Below are 20,896 nucleotides of genomic sequence, written 5' to 3' on the forward strand. Positions count from 1 at the left end.
TCAAATCCTAGATAAGTATTTGGCTGTTCAAGGTATTAATTGTTTTGTAGCTAGCATACATTTTGCAAATTAGTCGTTAACTCATTCGGATTCCATACATGTTTACTCGCAGCACTGTGATTCTTTTTCTTTTGTGTGTGTTTGTCAATGTGCTGAATTTTGTGTATGCTTTGATCATTTGGGAAGATGCCAAGGAGAGGGTAAGGCGTTTTCGGGGAACCATAACAGAATGGGGTTTTGACCAATTTGTTCCGCTCAATGTTTTCAATGATGCTTCAAATGGATACCTGGTTAATGATTGTTGCATATTTGGAGCTGAGGTTTTCGTTTTAGATCGTACAAGTATAGGTGAGTGTGCTTCTGTGGTAAAGAAGCTTGGTAACAGCACCTTCACTTGGAATATCAAGAATTATCGACAGTTGATAGAAGAATTCTATAAATCCCCTGACTTTGTTATTGGTGGATTTAAATGGTATGCGGAAGAATTCCATAAATGTATGCATGTTTTTAGCTTCATAAGTAGATGAACAAAAATGTGGTAACATTTTAATGTCATATAGGGCTTTAAGGAACTCCGCCTGTGAGGGTCACTTGGTGGCCTTTACAGCCGGTCCCAAGCCCGGACAAAGGAGGAGGGTTGCGGTAGGTTTGTGGCGGCCAGCGTAAAACTTAGTCACATCTTATGACATGAACCATAATATAAATACCGTTGGGGCGTTCCCTACTCAGCGACGCGCTGCACTTCCTAGACCCGGGTGTAGTGATAAATGTGCAAGGGTTGCTAGGTCGTCGCCCCGAAGCGGCGCGCCACCCCAGGACCCGGGGGTGGTGTCAAATATGCAAGGGTTGCGGGTAAATAAGCTAGTCCACGGTAATGGTAGGGGTAGGGGTAAGGGTAGTAGGTTACGCTTTGGGACATGGAACATAGGTTCTTTGACAGGAAGATTAGCTGAAATTGTAGATGTTATGAAGAGGAGGAGAATAAATATATTATGCCTACAAGAAACCAAGTGGGTTGGAGCTAAGGCTAGAGAGATAGCTCCTTGGGATTATAAGCTTTGGTACTCAGGAAAGGATAAGGGTAGAAATGGAGTAGGTATTCTTATTGATAGGGAGTATATTGATGAGGTAGTAGCGGTGTCTAGGAAGAGCGATAGAATTATGAGTGTTAAGCTAGTGATAGGGGATGAGGTTGTGAATGTCATTAGTGCATATGCGCCACAAATAGGATTAGATGTGTCTATAAGACAAGCTTTTTGGGATGACTTAGAGGAAGTGGTGCAACAGGTTCCTAGGGATGAAAAAATGGTACTAGGGGGTGATCTCAATGGACACGTGGGTTCTAGGCGAGATGGGTTTGAGAGTGTTCATGGAGGGTATGGTTTTGGAGATAAGAATGAAGCAGGAAATGATATTTTGGAATTCGCATCAGCCTATGACTTGAGTATCATGAACACATGGTTTATGAAGAGAACATCCCACTTAGTGACTTATCGGAGTGGCGGTAATGCGAGCCAAATTGACTTCTTCTTAGTAAGGAGTGCTTGGAGAAAGAGTTATATTGATTGTAAGGTGATCCCTGGTGAGAGTACGACAACCCAACATAGAGTAGTGGTGCTAGATTTTCGAAGTAGGAAATGTATAAGAAAACAAACACCTCAAATAGAGACTAAGATTAAGTGGTGGAAATTGCAAGGGGAGAATCAACAAAAATTTGTGGATGAGATGACCAAAAAAGATATTTGGACTTGCAATATGGATTCAGATATAGATTCGATATGGAATAAGATGGAGCATAGTATAAGGGAAGTAGCGAAGGAAGTTCTAGGGGAATCTAAAGGTAGCATGCCACCGGGTAAGGACACATCTTGGTGGACAGAAGAAGTACGACAAGCAGTAAAGAGTAAGAGAGAATCCTATAAACTATTGGGGAAATGTAGGAGTGACGAGAACTACGAAAAATACAAAGAGGCTAAAAGGGAAGTAAAGAAGGTCATACGAGATGCTAGAGCAAAGGTGAATCGGGATCTGTATACAAGATTGGATACGAAAGAAGGGGAAAGAGACATATATAGAATTGCTCGGATGAGAGATAGGAAGACGCGAGATCTCGGAAAAGTTAAATGTGTGAAGGATGTGGACCAGAAAGTCCTAGTTGGAGATAAGGATATCAAGGAACGATGGAGGTCCTATTTTGATGACTTATTTAATGGAGATCGCCAACAAGATGTTGGAGATATAAGTATCCATCACGATATGATAAATCATGAATGCCTGCGGAGAATTCAAAAGGGTGAAGTCAAAATGGCATTAAGTAAGATGAAGTTGAAGAAGGCAGTAGGACCTGATGGCATCCCTATTGAGATTTGGAGATGTTTGGGAGAAAGAGGAATCGAATGGTTGACGACGTTCTTCAACAAAATTTGGAGAAACAATAAGATGCCATCAGAATGGAGGAAAAGTACCTTAATCCCTTTGTATAAGAACAAAGGCGATGTCCAAGATTGTGCCAACTATCGGGGAATCAAATTAATGAGTCACACTATGAAACTTTGGGAGCGAGTGATTGAACAAAGGCTAAGGAGGACGGTGAAGATCTCGGAAAACCAGTTTGGCTTTATGCCGGGAAGATCAACTATGGAAGCCATCCATCTAATGAGACAATTAATGGAGCACTATCGAAATAAGAAGAAAGACTTGCATATGGTTTTCATTGACTTGGAGAAAGCATATGATAAGGTACCAAGGGAAGTACTTTGGTGGGCCTTGATAAGGAAAGGCATTTCGCGGAAATATATTGACATCATAAAGGACATGTATGAGGGAGTATGCACGAGTGTACGTACTAGTGTTGGGAAGACTGAAGAGTTTCCTATTACGATTGGAGTGCATCAAGGTTCCGCACTAAGCCCATTTCTTTTTGCCATCGTTATGGATGAACTAACAAGTTCACTTCAAGATGGTATACCATGGTGCATGCTGTTTGCAGATGATATTGTGTTGGTTGAGGAGACGAAAGAAGGAGTGGAGATGAAGTTGGAACTATGGAGGCAAACTCTAGAATCTAGAGGCTTTAAGTTGAGTCGAAGTAAGACAGAATATTTAGAGTGTAAGTTTAGCGGCCGTAGGAGTAGGGAGGCAGGGACAATCATCCTAGATGGGAGAGTTGTTCAGGCCTCGGATTGCTTCCGGTATTTAGGATCTATTATCCAAACGGATGGAGAAGTAGATGGAGATGTTGCTCATAGGATTAAAGCTGGTTGGTCGAAGTGGAAGAGTGCTACGGGTTTCCTTTGTGATCCCGGGATGCCTAATAGATTGAAGGGTAAATTCTACCGGACGGCAATTAGACCAGCATTGTTATATGGTACGGAGTGTCGGACAGTGAAACACTGCCACATCCATAAGATGTCGGTGGCGGAGATGCGTATGTTGAGATAGATGTGTGGTCACACGAGAAAGGACCGGGTGCGTAATGAAATAATTAGGACAAAAGTAGGGGTCACATCTATTGAGAATAAAATGAGAGAAAACCGACTAAGGTGGTTTGGCCATGTGAGACGTAGAGGGCTTGATGCGCCGGTTAGGAGAACCGAAGAGTGGCAAAGGGATGTAGTGGTGAGGGGTAGGGGAAGACCTAAGCAAACTTGGAGGAGGGTGATCGAGAGTGATATGCGTTTATTGGGAATTGAGGAAAATATGGTAGTGGATAGGACGGAGTGGAGGGAGCGAATCTGTGTCGCTGACACGACTTGATTTTCACGGTTTTATATGATGGTTCATGTTAGCCGACCCCGAATCATTTCGGGACTAAGGCTTTGTTGTTGTTGTTGTTGTTGTATAGGGCTTTAAGGCTTTATCCAAATGGGTATGCGAAAGAGAAAGGCAAAAGCTTGTCCATGTATTTATGCTTGGAGGATTCGAAATCTCTTAATCCTGGAGAAACTCTGCATGTTAGATATATTATGCGTATCAGGAATCAAACCCAGGGAACGGAAGACCATGAACGATTAGGTGAATAGCATGGAACTTTGTTCTATTTTGAACTTCCTCCATTGTTTCAGATATCTATAAAGCTTTTATCTGATATTTTGCAGGTAATAAACAATACTCTGCTTCGTCCTGCTGCAGTTTGGGCTTCAATGATCTTATGCCTCTAAGCTATCTCAACGAACCATCTCAAGGATATGTATATCTTGATGGTATTATGATTGCTGAACTACAGATTCTTATGCTGACATTGGTCAAGGATTTCTCTTGAAATTACAGGTTTTCTTACTCTTTGGAGTTGAGGAAAAGATGAATCTAATGTAAGTTAGAACTTGATATATATATATTAATTATATATGCTTTTGAATTAGCAATTACATTTTTAGGAGGTTTTAATGCTTATAACCACCAATGGAATGCCAAAATTAAGTTATCAATTTCTGATCTTGCATTTAGGTTATTTGTGGGTGTTTGTTTACTCAATTTTCTCCGACTGTTTGCGTTTTAATATTAAAAATGAGACTTTTAGGTGATTGGTTAATTAAAGAACTGTTGTTTGCATTTTATATATGAAAATTAACTTTTTCCAACCGCTAACTGCAAAAACAAATAATAGGTAAACCAAACAGAATTTAAATTGGGCAATGGAAGCTGCTTGGTGACTGCATATGGTCCCTCTAGAAATGGACTGGACCAATGAAAAAGGACTCTGGGTGTTTTTCTACCTTTTATGCCTTTGAATTTTATATTATACGTGGCCATAGTTGTTAAATCGAGATTCAACTCATGATTCGAAATACTAATTTTGTTAATTGGGATCCGTAAATTGAGATCAAATTCAAAATATTATAAAAAAATAAAATATTAACCATGTTTAACTTTAAATATTAGTCTAAGAATGCAATTTTAATATGCAAATGGAAAAACGAAAAGAAAACAGAGACAAGGAGTTGAAGAGGACAAAAAGAGAGAAGGACAATTGAAAAGAACGAAAGAAATAGAACTTATAGAAGAGAAAACGAAAAGAAAAGAAACTCACAAACTAGAGGAAATAAAGAGTTGGAATTTATAATGTCTAAAAGTTTTATACTTGTATTCTACAACTTCTTAATTAGTTTTAGTTATACACATGTGTTTTAAACTCTTTAAAAATTAAATACAATGTTTTTTTAATGGAATTCACGAATCGACTTGTATTCCACAATTTCTTAATTAGTTTTAGCTCTGTAAAAATTAAAAATAGTGTTTTTTCTAAATGGAGTTCATGAATTCACTGAGTCAGTCGAGTCACCACCAATTTGACCGATTCATGTCTGATTTTTTATGATTTCAAGTCATACCATAGAGTTGACTCGAAATCAAATAGAATACAATCGGATCGTACGAGTCGACTTGCGACTCGTACGATTCTAACAACTATGTACGTGGCTAATTGTCATTGGTCTGGTCCATTTTTCTACCTATTATGCCATTATATTTTCATTGGTCCGTTTTCTATTATGCCATTATAGTTTCAAGTTTAAAAATTAATTTGATATTAAATTTATTAAATTCTGATTGAGTTATATTTCTATTCACATTTAACCTTATAGTATAATAGAGTATTAATAATTTAACAATACTAAAAATACCAATTAAGGTTGATTTGAATGGTTAAGGATTTCAATTGGAGTCTTAACGTACACATAAAACTTTAATTGGGAGAGGATCCATTTAAAAGGTCCGACGATCATCGAACCAAAAAATCAGATAAACTATAAAAAAAAAACTTATACTAATAATGATATTTCTTTAATATCAAATCATGATATTTTGAGATATCAAATTAATAAATTTAATATGACAGAATTAAAAATTTATGAAAATTCAATAAATAAAGAAATTGAAAAAAAGTATATATTTTTAAACTAAATAATATTTATTATTTTTAATATATATTTTTTTGGTAGGAAAGGAAAGAAAAAAACAAAACAAATAAAGCCGATTAACCCGGGATCAGCCTGGGAAAGCTGACCCCCACCAAATCATCCAAGATCAGGGACGAAATGAATAACGGAGGAGAAGAAAAGGTTGAGAGACCCAACATCCTTGTATGACCTTCAGTCGCGAGACGGTCCGCCACCCGATTTTGCTCCCTATAAATGTAGCCGAAGCTAAGAAAATCAAAGGAAGAGCAAATCCTTCTAATACCTTTGATTAAATTTAGGCTATTCAGGCAAATAGCATTATTCTCCGAGATCATTCTGACAGCTTCAAGGTTATCAGATTCCACAAAAAGCTTCTTCACTCCCAGATTTTTAGCTAGCCTAAGGCCAGAAAAAATCTCCCAAAGTTCTGCAGAAAAGGAAGAACCCATGCCCAAATTCTGAGAGAAACCAGAAACCCAACCACCACCATCATCTCTCAGAACCCCTCCCGCGGCAATTATCCCGTCCTTTAGACAAGAGCCATCAGTATTTAGCTTCACCACACCTTCACTAGGTCTACACCAGCCTAAGAGATGGACATCTTTCGTCTGAATAGCCCTAGCCAATGGATCCTCAAAGAAGCTATCAACCAATGTGCAAATCTTTTTGGAAAAGAAATAAAAAAACATTAGGAATAACAACCGTTTCTCCACCAAAAATCTCCTCATTCCTCCATTTCCAAATCTGGTGACAAACAACCACAAATAAGAGAACACCATGCTTCAAATCGGCCAAAATTTTCCCATTAACCCCATCCACAAACCAATCAAGCTCAGAGTGGGATAAAAAAGTAGACAACACCTTTATAGGGAGAAATTTCCTCCACACCTCTTTACTCTTCGCACAGTCTCTGAGAGCATGACACAAAGTTTCTTCATGATCTCTGCATCTGCCACACGCTCTAGACTCCACCAAATGCCTCCTTTTCCTATCAGAGTTAGTAAGCAGCCTATTTTTAACACCTAGCCACAGGAAGCTTCCAATACGGTAAGGAACTTTTAAGGCCCAAATCGTCTTCCACACCTCTGGGTGTGAAGTTTCCAACTCTTGATAGAAAGCCTGAAAAGCCGATTTACAAGAAAAAGCCTCGTTGTTTGTCAAAGACCAACGGTAACTATCTCTATCTTCCTTCTTACTACTAATCTGAACTCCTCTAATTCTTAGGAGCGATTCCAGATTGAGGTAAGAATCAAACTTTGACCAAATCCAATCACCCTCAGAATCCACCACATCTGCAATCCTCCAGTTCTGAATTTCTAAAGGCGATAAAGACTCATAAACCTCCAATAAAGGCTTTTTATCAATCCAGATATCATTCCAGAAGCTAATAGATTTACCATTACCCACATTCCACCCAATCCCTGAGCAAAATTCAGCAAACACAGCACTAAGAGCTTTCCAAAGAAAGGAACAATTAACCAATCTACCCTTAGGACCCCCAAAAACCTTATCCTTTCTATATTTACCGCATAATAATTGAACCCAAAGAGCTGACGGAAGTTGCCACATTCACCACAGAAGTTTCATTAATAAAACTTTATTATTATCTCTAGCTTTCCTAATACCTAGACCTCCCATATTCTTAGGTTGACAAACCTCATTCCAAGGAACAAGGTGAATCTTCCTCCCCTCCTCAGCTTCCCCCCACAGGAACCGACGACTGATTTTATCAAGATCTTTGAGAATAGGCTCAGGCAGACGACAAGCCTGCATAACATGATTAGGAGTCGCACAAATGACAGACTGAACCAAAGTAAGGCGGTCCACAAGAGAGAGAGAGTCTTAGCTTTCCAAATGGCACACTTCTTATTGGTTTTATCCAAAGTATCCTTAAAAGAAGCTTTCGAGACTCTATCACTATGGAGGGGAATCCCCAGATACTTCCCCAGAGAATTAGTCAGAGGGATTCCAGATAAATCACTCAACCTTTTTCAGGCTCTTTGGTTCATATTCTTAGAACACATCATCCTGGACTTCTGGATATTAAGCTTCTGACTAGAGGCAGAGCAGAAACAATCAAGAATATCCATAATCACACTTATCTGCTCCTCATTACCTTCCACAAAGATCAAAACATCATCTGCAAAGAACAAGTGAGTAACCTGGGGACATAATTTATTGATGGACACCGGGTGGAATTTCCCATTACCAACAGCATCTTGGATAAGGTGAGTCAATCTTTCCATTGCAATAACAAATAAGAAAGGGCTCATTGGGTCCCCTTGACAGATCCCCCGGGAAGGAGAAAATTCCTCCGACATATCCCCGTTGATCAAAACTTGAAAAACAGGAGAAGAGATGCAAACCTCAATTAAACTCCTCCATTTGTCCGGGATCCTTGCTCTCTTCAGACAATCAAGAAGGAAACTCCAGTTTATGCGATCATAAGCTTTCTCCAGATCCAACTTAAGAGCCACAATACCTCTCTTCCCCTTTTCTATTTTCATAGAGTGGACCATCTCTTGGGCAATGACCACATTATCCTTCATTTGTCTACCAAGCACAAAGCTTCCCTGATTCTGGCTAATGATATCAGGAAGAATACAACAGAGACTATTGGCCACAATTTTAGTAATAGCTTTATATAGAACATTACAAAGACTAATAGGCCTCATTTGTAAGAAAGAAGATGGCTTCTCAACTTTAGGAATCGGAACTAGAAGAGTTCTGTTCACTTGCCCAATATCATGAGAGCCATTAAAAACACCTCTAATAAAGCTATAAATGCCTTCCTTAACAACCTCCTAGTGTTTATGATAAAAACCAACAGACAGACCATCAACCCCAGGAGCTTTAGTAGCCCCAATACTAAATATAGCTTGATCAATTTCTTTATGGGAAATAGGGTGGAAGGCTTCCAGAATTTTATCCTCTCCCAACATGGGAAAGGTAGCAACAGTCTGAGCTTTATCCAGATCAACAAGGTCCTCTTTAAATAGCTCTTTATAGAAATTAAGGGCCAAGTGACGAATATCTTCATCCTCATAAACCCACTCTCCATTTGAGTCTTTAATAGCATCAATCCTATTGTTTTGTCTTCTAATAATAGTAGAGAGATGAAAATACTTGGTATTCCGATCCCCATATTTGATCTAGGCTTTCCTAGATTTCTGAAACCAAAGTAACTCTTCCTGTCTAAGCACAGCTTCCAACTCCTTCTGAAGGGTTCTGAGGAGACCATCCAAACTGTGATCAAAACTAACCTCCAACCTACGATGAATGCCTTCAATTCTGCTCAATAATTTATTCTTTCTCCTAATAATATGACCAAAGACGTTCTTATTCCACCCTAGAACATTCTTTCTGAAGCCCTCAGCAGCTTGTAAGACATTAGAGTGAGGCTTCCAATTGTCTTGAACAAAGTTTTTAAACTCAAGATGAGATTCATAAGTCACCTGATACCTAAACGGGATATGTATTTTTATAATTTAACTTAAATTATATTAATAGTTTATTGGATTTTTAAATGTTATTTGTATATATTTAAAATTTAAATACTAATTAAAAAACATTATATTGAGAAGATTTCTTCAAAAAAACTAAGAAGGATATAAAATAATTTTTGTAATACCAATTAATGTTGGTTTGAGTGGTGAAGGGTCTCAAGTCGCTTAAATTAGGTCCCAAGTTTGAGTCTTAACATACCCAAAAAGCTTAAAAGGTGTCTGACGAGCATCGAATCGAAAAATAAAAAACATTATAAAAAAATAATTTGTTCCAATTTCTTTAAATATAAAATTAAAAAAATAGCTAATACTAAATAATATTTTAATTAATTGATAATATAATTATATATTTTTTAAATGTTTGGTAATAATCATAATTAAAATATGGTAGTGTACTAATAATGATTGTTAGTGTTTATCCTAAGGTAGGCCTCAACAAAAAAAATTCAAGATTGAAGAACATATTACCTGTAACTTGGCAGAGAACAGAAGACAAAAGAAGAGAAAAATCATGTCTGCTTGTGAAATTTGAACCACCCTTAACGGAGTAATACGGCGATGCCGATTTAGGGAAGAGCAAGCAGAATAGAATGGTTTTAGAGAAAGATGTACTAGTTTTACAGAGATGGAGTGAAAGAAAGAGAAGAGGGAAGGAAGGTAAAATGATTATTTTAGTGAATTACTAAACCCAGCTTCAAATTCTCACTTCCAGCCCCGAAAAAAGACGTTACCGTCCCTTAGCCAAAAATTGAAATTTCTCAACCCTCTCAAACTCTCTCAAACACACTTGTTTCCGAAATCAAAGATTACACGGTTCATGACGAGCAATCTGTTATCACTAGGAAGAGACGAGAATGACCAAACCGCTGAAGTGGAGGTATTTTTCCGATTGAACCTACTTTGATTTCTGTTTTAATTTTTGCAAAAATTCGTAATTGAGCCCTTGGACGTATGAGTATTACGCCCCACCACATGGTGGGGCGTGTGAACATCATGCCCCACCATGTGGTCGGGCGTGATAGCCATACGCCCCACCATGTGGTGGGGCGTAATACTCATACGCCCCACCACATGGTCGGACGTGATGTGCACACGCCCCACCATGTGGTGGGGCGTGATGTTCACATGCATGAGGACTCTGAATGTTGGATTTTAGGGTTTAGGTACGAAAAAATTGATGAAATCAACCGTAATGCAATCTAATGTTCGTTATTTATCATTTGTAGGAGGTTCTGTTAGAAGATTTTGACGGGAACGTCGTTGATTACAGTGCGCAATTTTTTCCCGAACAAACGTTTCAAACATATCATGAAGCTGTTAACTGGGCAAAATAGACGGCAATTGAGACCGGCTTCGAGTTAACCACAACGTCGCACAAGACAGAGGGCAAGTCAAGATGGATATTGGTTAAATGTGTTTGTGGTATTAAGAATACACGAAGGAAAAAGGATATGGATGTGGATATCATACTACGAAGGAATACAAAAACAAAGTACTATGGTTGCAAATTCCAGATAAAGGTTATGGAAATCGCTGAATTAGAGGGTTGGGTGGTGAATGGGATTGCTGGAGATAGAGGACAGCACAATCATCAGTTGGCTGTATATCGTCAGGGCTATAGACAGATGATTCGTCAAATGAGTGCAGCTCAAGCTAAGTCTTGTGCTATTTTTGCTGCAATTAAAGAAAAACATCCGGAGGATTGCCCGACACAAAGACATGTTTATAACTACAGGGAAAAAATCAGGACTGGGAGCTTTGAGGGTCGGGATGTAATCAGTCAGTTTTATCGGCTTGCTATAGATAAGGAATACATACATTGGACGCAAGCGGCGCCACGCAACAATGTTGTGACTCGCCTATTTATGGCATATCCTACATCGATCACACTGTTCCGATCATATTACTTGTTTGTTGGTATGGATTCAACAGATAAAACAAACAAGTATAAAATGTCATTCTTTGAGATCATTGGAATGACGCCTTCAAACAAGAACTTCTTGATTGCCTATGCAATCATGAAGGATGAAACTGAGGGAAGTTATATGTGGGTGTTACAAAAATTGAAGTTTTTGCTCCAAGCTGATGTGCATCCGACAGCCATTGCTACGGATCAGGAGTTAGGGCTGATGAGACCGGTTCGCGAGGTATTTCCTGATAGTCATCATTTGTTTTGCACATGACATATTAATAAAGATGTGGAGGATAGAGTAGGCAAGTTGTGTGGATTGAAGGTTTTTGGTGAAATTTTTTAGAATTCCAAATGGAAAAGTATAATTGAAGCACCGACAGTAGCCGAATATGAGGAGGCAGTGGTAACCATAAAGAATACTTCTGCCAACTGCCTCGTGTGATAGAGTATGTGGAGACCACATGGCTAGTGCATAAAGAGAAGATCTGTCGAGCGTGGACAAACAAAGTGTTGCACTTAGGAAACACCACGACCTGTCGAGTGGAGAGTTCACATGCACAGTTGAAGCAGTGGTTAAATTCATCTACAAGTGCACTCGATACAGTGTGGGCAAAGGTGCACAAGGACATTGAGGCTCAGATCGATGCGATCAAGTAAGACAATTATTCTGTTATTTAATATAATCTTTTAAATTGTAATACATTAGTTTTGTAATCCTTTACTGTATATAACCAGATATTCACTTGAGGACTCGAGAAGAAGATCTGCGGTGGCTCACACTAAAGCTCCTTTCACTTACCTCGACTTACACGTTTCACATTACTGTTTGCGTGTACTGAATGATGAGCTAGGGCGTATGCGCGGATTGAATATGGATGTGTTAAGTGAATGCAGATGTGTGTTGCCCATGACTCATGGCCTTCCTTGTGCATGTGAACTTAAAAACTATATTGATACGGCCACATCGGTTAGTGAGGAGCGCATCCATCTTTTTTGGAGATCTCTTGCGTTTGAAGATTTGAGTGACATACCAGTTACTGCTCTCGTATATGCTGACGGGTCTGAGGATCACCGGTTTTTTCACTCTTGTGGAAAATGTTGAAAAATTAGATCCTTCAATGGTGCGTAGCATATCGATGTACATTCATGATCAAATAAACTCGGATCAAAGTAGTTACAAAGAACCTGAGGTCAAAGACACTGTTAGGGGTAGACCAAAGGGGAATTCATCAACGGAGCGGAATTCGAGTGCATAGGAGTACAGTCAGGGACCACGAGGTCATGCACGGTCCTCTACTTCGAGGAGTAGTCGTAGTCGAGGCCGAACCTCATCCTCATCTGTACATAACAACGAGATGTCGGATATATTTTATTTTCGTAATATATATGTTAATGTTAAAGTAAATATATTATCGCTCACGAACTTCATATATTCATATTTTCAGCCGGACTTGATGCGGATATTGCCGGTTACCACCATTTACATCGGGTTCAAGGACTCATTGTACCATTTATTACTGGATACCATGATGTTGTAGCAGATGGTAACACGATTTCGTGTTTTAGCCGATGCCATCACAAATAATCAGGAGGAGTGGAAGCTGATTAGAATGCTTATAGAGAATGAGGTGTGGGCACACCGTGATCTGTATGCGCCAGTGTTCTGGAACGGATTCGATGCTTCCCTCACACGTATTAGATGGGCATGAGCGGGGTGTGGTGAGTCCCACTGGATGGTGAGTCCGGATGACTTATATGCTGCTGCATCTGTATTGAATGCAGTGATATTCCTTTTTACTACATCACAGTTAGGATGTTGCATTATACTGCCGATGCGTTCGGACGATGGAAGACCACCAGAACGAGAGATTGTGATTTGTCATTTGGGGACTTATCAACACTACATACGTCTTTATTTAAGATCTGGATTTTCAGTGCCTCCCATTGCCACCCAATGGCATACATTTCGTGATCCGAGTGTTCGTCACTTGGGCAATATATACGCTGAAAGGAGAGCGGCTTGGACTAGATTACATTGACTAATGTATATTAGTTTATGTGTTGTAATTAATAATATTTATTCATGAACTTATATTATTGTTACTGATTTTAGTTAAAATTGTATGGTATTTATAGGTTTTAAGTACAATTGTGTAGTTTGAGCAGGTAACATGTATTTACGGGTTTAATCGGATTAACGGACTAATTTTTTTTGTCTTCCCGACACGCGGGCGTGTGGCCATCACGCCTCACCGTGCGGGCGGGCGTATGACTATCACGCTCTACCGTGTGGTCGGACGTGATAGCCACACGTCCAACCGTGTGGTGGGACGTGTGGCTGTCACGCCCCACCACATGGTAGGGCGTGTGGCTATCACGCCCGACCACATGATGAGGCATGATAGTACGCCCGCGTGACGGAAAGGCAAAAAAAAATAGTCTTCTCACCCCCAAAACCCATGAAAGAGCATTTCCGTCCTTTCATGGGGCTGGGGTGGGAAATTGGGCTGAATATAACAATATCCTTATTTTACTATAAAGCACCGACTTGGGTGCTGACATAGGTGCGGGAAACGACATTTAAAAAAAATATAAGATACGAGTACGACGGGACACTACAAATTTTATATATATATATATATATATATATATTACATATAAAAAAACTTGATAAATTTTATAAACCATAAAATTTAAGGAGGGAGAATAAAAAATCAGCTCCAACGGCCTTTTAGTGGCTCCTCAAATAACTAAGAGTCTCTCCATCCTCTCTATTAATAGAAAGTCTCTCTCAACCGCTTAGTGCCTCTTAATTCATTTTTTATTAATAATTTATTATTGAAGAGTCTCTCCTCACACTATTGGTAAATATAAAAACAATTAATAATTTTAATAATAAAATAATAAATAAGAAGTGAATATAAGGAGTATTGTTAGAGATGATATGTTTTAGCAATTCTAAAATCACTAAGAGTCAATTATTTATATTATTTTTAGAGAGTGCACTAAGAGTCTTTTGGAGATGTTCTAACTCATTAATTTATCAAAAACAACATCTAATACTTCAAATAAAATTAAAAATCAAACCAAAGTATTTTAGGTTTTTTTTTTGATAAAAATCGCAGGAGAAGAAAGAAGCTCTAACAGTTTAGAATTGCGATAACAGTAGTTGAGAATGGGATATATATTAGGTTTTTTTTTTAATTGAACCACATGTTTTAAAAAAACTCTAAACTTTTTACAATTTTTCACTATTAACCGTGTCCTGCCATGTCACCGTCGACTCCCCGCCATGTCACTGTCGAGTCCTCGTTGTGTCATTGATGTGTCACTGCCGAGTCCCGCCGTGTCCCCGACGAGTCCTCGAGTTCGGCAAGTCCGACACCGCCACGGCGATCCCAGGGAAGAGTCCGTGCATCATAGGTATTTTAGGTTTTAAAAGGGGAAATGAAAGATAACAAATAAAAAAGGAGAGTCAAATATCACAACTGATGGACAACGGTTATAGTGGCTACCGGTGTTAAAAATTGTAAAGTTCGATGACCATAATGGTTATTCATGGTGAGCATAAATAAACCATCGTTAATTCGAAAGACGTTCTGGCACAGCTGTAATTAAGAGCAGACAAAAAGATAGGTAAGTCAATCGATAGAAATGTACATAATCTCTTTATCAGTCACTTAGTTCGCGAAAATCTAAAAAATATCAACATCAGGTTCCCGCTGTGCATCGGTGTAAAACCGAGCTGAACCGAATACCGAATTATTAAAACAACTGAATCAATAGTACACCGAACCGAAAATTTCGATTCGGTTCGGTTTTTAACCGAATTCAAAAGATTTAGGTTAGTCTCTATTTATGGCGATCTGGAAACGAATGAAGGAAGCGGTCCGCAATGGTGGTTTGCAAGTTGCACACATTTTGAATTGAACCATTCAAAATAGAAACAAATAGGGAATGAGAGATTAGAGTTTAGGTCTTTGTGGTCTTTGGTAATTGGGAATTGGAGGCAGAATTAGTAAGTGAACTTAAGGCCCGTTTGTTTTACCTACTGTTTGTTGTTATACTATTACGGTTTGCTGTTTGATGTTTGCTGTTGCTGCTTGCTATTGCTAGTTGATGTTTACTATTACGGTTTGCTGTTGGAAAAAACTGATTTTCCAAAAAGCAGAGATTCTCTGCTTTTGTAAAAGGCTGATTTCATGTGTAAAGAGCAAACAAGAGATCACTAACCAAACACCTAATATTATTTTTCAAGTGTAAAAGGCAAATAAGAATGTCACTAACCAAACACCTAAAACTCTTCATTTCGAACTAAAAAGACAAACATGAGCATGAAAAGGAGCACCCAAACACCCCTTTAGGAAATAGGAATTTATTTTTTGACAAGAGGAAATAGTAATTACTAATAGTTTGAACTTATTTTATTTTTATGTATTATTTGTGAAAATGTAACCATATGTTATATATTCGGTTCAGTTTCTAAGTAATTTTTGTAAAACCCAACCCAACCGAACCGAAAACCGATAATTCTTAAAAAAAATAAACCGATTCCAAACTGAAGGATCATAAAACTGAACTGAAAACCGAATTTTAATACGGCTTGGTTCAGTTTTTCGGTTTTAACCGCAAAATGCACAGCCATAGGTTCCCTTATATATAAAGTTCTGGCATCTTCTGATCCAGTAAGGATAAACAAATACATCGCCCTCAAGGCCGGGGCTAACTCGTTCTAAAGAACGATAAACTCGTCCCAGGTGGGGATATCTAATATCAAAAGAATATAAACACATCCATGTGACACTTATGAAGTTCGAGCGACTACCAAGGATTAAAACTCACAAATCATCACAAGGAATCAACTCTCGTTACGACCAAGTCTCACAGTCTCGGTCTGAGAGATCTCCATCGACCACGTAAAAAATGAACATATTACAGGAGTCAGGTCCAATCTCGTCAATCATGAACTAAGTGGGATTGAGGGATACCAAACCCCAATCTACGGGCACACGTTCGTCTATTAACAGGTGACACGTAGCACAACATGCTCCAAAACTTATAACCGCCTCTCATAGCTCGATCACATTATAAATAGAGCAAGGCAACCTTCAAAGTATACTACTTTATTCCTTTTTTTTTTGTCAAACCACGAGATAATCCTAGAGGGTCCGCACTACCGCGACGATACCTTTAAGTCATGTCGAACCCTCACTACTTCATTCAAATTCACTAAACTTTCATCTTAACTTTGATTTAATATTGCGTCCATCATCAATTCGTCTTTAAAAGCTTATTTAGACATCATAGCGGATTATCCGGACTCCGACTCTTCCTTTCACTTTGTTGTTATCTTATTTCAGATTTACATATGAACCCGCAGGATTTAATCGCATCAATCTCTAATTTAAAAAGTTTAAAATTCTTAATCACTCAAACTAAATTATAATTGATATACTTACATGTGATCTTTAACCGAGAATTTTGTCCACAAATGTTTTTTTTTTTTTTTTTTTGTTATAGGACGTTTTAACTTTAGGTAGATGAAAAACAAAAACTAAATTTGTTTTTATCATTTTTTTTATGTAAATTTACAGATACACGTAAAAAAATACAAAAGTTGAAAAAAAAATTTCCAAAAAATTGATCGCTCTGTTACTAAAAAAAATATATTTGAATAATTGATTCTTTAAAAAGTATTATTAGTTTTCTAAATTTTTTCTATTAATTTCCGAATGTCAGAGATTGACATAAGATTTATAATTAAGTTTTAACTATCAGTTTGAACTTTTAGTTAAATTGGTTATGGTATCAGAGTCATAGTTTAATGTAAAGACTCCCGCCGATATTAGCATTACGCATCAAATGAATAGGACATGAGTGGAGCGTGTTAAAAATCACAAATTGATAAATGAGAAAGCTATATGACTCTTTAAATATGTGAGACAATTCTCACTTTGAGATATCTTTTAGAGTGAGTTAACTTAGGCTTTTGTTTACATGGGGTAAATTACTTCCATAGCCAATGAACTTTACCCATTTTCATATTATGACCACTAAACTTCATTTCTTTCCGGTATGGCCCACTCAATTTTAACTATTTTCTCAAAATAACCGTTAACGATCGTTAACAACCTCAAAATGAAAATATTCAAGAATTAAAGTTGTCCAGAATGACATTTACCATGAAACCACATTTTTAATTTTCGAAAACCACTTTTTTTGGAGCTTTCTCTCTCTAAAAACTCATTTTCTCTCTCCTAACCAAACACCACCTAAATGACCTCAAAACGAAAATTTTCAAAAATTAAAGTTACTTAGAATATCATTAACGCTTTGGATTTTTTATTTTTAGCTATCAATGGTCGTTTTTAGGCGTTAAGTGGCTACCAGTGTTAAAAAGTATAAAGTTCAGTGTCTATACCGAGAAGAAATGAAGTTTGGTGATCATAATGTGAAAATAGGTAAAGTTCAGTGGCCATGAGTGTAACTTACCCTGTTTACATGTATTAGAACCTTTTGGACTGTCAATGTGTACAAATTTCAACTTTTACAAAATCTCTGGTGTGGATTTTGTAAGGTTAATATACCACTTTTAAATACATTGAGAATTAAATTAAATATTTTAAAAATATAGGAGTACATTCAAATTTTTAGATAAATATATAGGCCATGTTTGGTAAAGAGCGTTTTGGGATAAAAAAAGCGGTTTTGACCAATTTTAGAGGTTTGACCACTGAAACCGCTGATTGGAATGTTCGGTGGAGAGAGGTTTGAGAGAGAGTTTTAGGATGAAAACGCTAATTTAGAAAAAGCTCTTAAAAGGAGCTTTTTCAATTAGCGTTTTGGAATATTAAAATTAATGGACTTCTTTAACCCTAATAGATAGACTCCCTCTTTTCTTGCGTCAAAATTAATGCCCTTATTCGTCTTTTTGCACAAACCGCTATTATCAATCAGCTAATTTTTACCAAACCGGTCTATATCAAATCAACTAATATAATCAGCTAACAGCTAACGGCTAATGTAATCAGCTAACGTATTAACTTTTTCATTTTTTCAGGATGATGTATCGTTAAGCTTGCTGGTGAGTCATAAAATTTGGGGATAAAATTTGTGCTACTTTCGAAAATTAGATCCTCGGTAACCAGCCCATGGCGCTGCCACTAATCCCGCCAATTTATTTCCATTTTCCCTCCAATCCAAATATATTTCTATGTAAAAATTACCTTTTTGTATTCCAGAATAAGGGTTTAGGACATGGCGAAGAGAAAGAACAGCGAGATAGTTCTGGAAGAATCAAAAAGAGCAAAGGATACACAAATGGCTGACCTTAATGAAGAAGAACACATTGTTGACCTTACTCAGGAAGACGAACAAACAGGTACGGAAATACTCAACACATGAAAAACTGAATCTGAGATTTTTTTTTTTTTGATTTGGGGATATTCAACAGAAGTGATACGGGGATTAAGAGATGTCCGACCTGCTCACTACCTATTTAAGATCGATAACTTCTCTTCTCTGCTATCTACCGAGATTGACAAATATGAATCATCTGATTTTGAAGTTTCTGGATATAAATGGTGCTTTAGTTTAGCTTTCCCCTTTTTATTGCTTTCATTTTGGCTATTGATCTGATATTCTGTTTTAATTCTACTAAAATTTGTTTTTTATGCAGGAAATTGCGTCTTTTTCCCAAAGGAGTAAATGAGGATAATAAGCACATCTCTCTCTATTTGGTACTATCCAAATCAAAATCAATTCCTTTTCATAAGGAGGTTAATGTGTACTTCAAGTTGTTTGTTTATAATCAAATTCATGACAAGTATTTGACTGTTCAAGGTATTATATATATATATATGTACTAAGTTTATGTGTGTGTTAATCCTTGAACCTTGCACAATAAAGGGCGGCCCGGTCGCATTACGCGTCCCCGCTGAGCGAGGGTCCGGGGAGGGGTCCCACCACAAGGGTGTATTGGGGGCAAGCCTTCCCTTGCCAATTTAATTGGCAAGAGGCCGCTCCTAAGACTCGAACCCGTGACCTCTGGTCACACGGCAACAACGTTTTACCGTTGCGCCAAGGCTCGCCCAATAACTATAGAAATTGTTTTGATCATTTGGATAGATGCCAAGGGGAGGATGAGTCGTTTCCGTGGGACGAAAACCGAATTTGGTTTCGATCAGTTACTTGCACTTAGTGTTTTCAATGATGCATCAAATGGATACCTGGTTGATGATTGTTGCATATTTGGTGCTGAGATTTTTGTTGTAGAACCTATTAGCAAAGGAGAGCTTGCCTCTGTTGTCAAGGACCTTTCTAACAACACTTACACTTGGAATGTTGAAAAAGTTTCAGAGCTTAAACAAGAAATATTTGCTGAGGTGTTTGTTATTGGTGGCTATAAATGGTATGTCACATTTACATTATTTGTCTACTTCAAAAATCAGCTTTCATTAACATATGAACAATAGTTTTGGATAACTTGTTAATGTCATATTTACAGGTCTTTATTTCTTTACCCAAATGGGCATTTAGAAGAGAAAGACAAAAGCTTGTCCTTGTTTTTAAGTTTGGAGGAAGATCTTAATCCTGGACATACACTGTTTGTTCAATTTGTTCTAAGGGTTAAAGATCAACTCCATGGAGAACATCATGAGAAAACAGGTAAATAGAATTGAACTAACCTATTTGAATACAATGTTTTTTGTAGTTAAAGACTCCAAATTTTCTAACTTTAGTTTTATATTCTGCAGCTATTAACTACTTTTCTGCACCTAACGACTACTACTCTTGTGGCTTCTTTAATCTTATATCTCTCAACAAACTCAATGATGTAACTAAGGGATATCTAATCAACGGTGCTATTATTCTGGAACTTAAAATTTCTTTGATAACAAAGGTCGTGGACTTCTCCTGAAACTCTATAGTTAGAAAGTATTTTGACCTTTAGGAGTTAGAAATTTATGAATTGGAATTTAGTATTTCTTTTGGTCTTAGATTAGATGTGCAAACTTGGAAATGTTTTGGGTAATTTGTCTGCACTGTATTATGTTTTAGCACTATATTAACAATATTTTGGTTGGAATTCTCATTTACTTTGCTCTTTTACTTCTCCATTGTATACATAATACATGCCTATGTTCCGGTGAAAGTGCAAATTGCAGTAAAAGAATGAACTAATGCAAAGGATCTCCTCCCACTACACCAAAACGTATGTAGTTTTCACAATCAGGATGTCCAACAATGGAAGAAAAATATACATCATAACTGATATTCCAATGCTTGACCCTCTTAAACCTGCATTTGATCCGGAACACCCAGAAAAATGCAATTTAATTACAGGAGGAGCTTATAATTAATTCTTTCCTGTGTTGTGTTTACCTTTAAGAAGGTTTGCTCCAAGTAAATCAATCATAATTGGTATGGCTGCATCCGTGCAACCCCAGGAGGGAACGAAAGACCATGAGCTATTAGGTGAATATCATGGAACTTTGATCTATTTTGAACTTTCTCTATTGTTTCAGAGTCTGATATGCCATTAGGTGAATAGCATGAAATCCTGATGGTATTATGATTGC

At 37.6% G+C, this 20,896-nt stretch overlaps 1 protein-coding gene across 3 annotated transcripts; it reads left to right on the forward strand.

The window, feature by feature from the left end:
- The first annotated feature begins 18,358 nt into the window (after positions 1 to 18,358).
- LOC136225764 (ubiquitin C-terminal hydrolase 12-like) lies at positions 18,359 to 20,529 on the forward strand. 3 transcript variants are annotated; one of them, XM_066013874.1, is made up of 7 exons: positions 18,359 to 18,455; positions 18,557 to 18,696; positions 18,769 to 18,898; positions 18,994 to 19,157; positions 19,443 to 19,725; positions 19,822 to 19,982; positions 20,072 to 20,529. In XM_066013874.1, exons 2-7 carry the CDS (start codon positions 18,573 to 18,575, stop codon positions 20,233 to 20,235), a joined length of 1,026 nt encoding a protein of 341 aa, XP_065869946.1. In that variant the 5' UTR covers positions 18,359 to 18,455; positions 18,557 to 18,572; the 3' UTR covers positions 20,236 to 20,529. The 3 variants fall into 3 exon arrangements, with proteins under 3 accessions (XP_065869946.1, XP_065869945.1, XP_065869947.1); XM_066013873.1 differs by having other exon boundaries at positions 18,410 to 18,696; positions 20,072 to 20,527; XM_066013875.1 differs by having other exon boundaries at positions 18,411 to 18,696; positions 19,590 to 19,725; positions 20,072 to 20,524.
- Positions 20,530 to 20,896: the final 367 nt, after the last annotated feature.

This window comes from Euphorbia lathyris, chromosome 4, assembly GCF_963576675.1.
Source record: "Euphorbia lathyris chromosome 4, ddEupLath1.1, whole genome shotgun sequence".
NCBI lineage: Eukaryota > Viridiplantae > Streptophyta > Magnoliopsida > Malpighiales > Euphorbiaceae > Euphorbia > Euphorbia lathyris.

Bases quoted from the DNA above. Each gene is read 5' to 3' on its own strand.
- LOC136225764 (XM_066013874.1), top strand. From the start codon at position 18,573: ATGGCGAAGAGAAAGAACAGCGAGATAGTTCTGGAAGAATCAAAAAGA. The intron at 18,899-18,993 runs GTGCTTTAGTTT...TTTTTTATGCAG, and splicing joins GAAGTTTCTGGATATAAATG to GAAATTGCGTCTTTTTCCCA. The intron at 19,983-20,071 runs GTAAATAGAATT...TATATTCTGCAG, and splicing joins AGAACATCATGAGAAAACAG to CTATTAACTACTTTTCTGCA.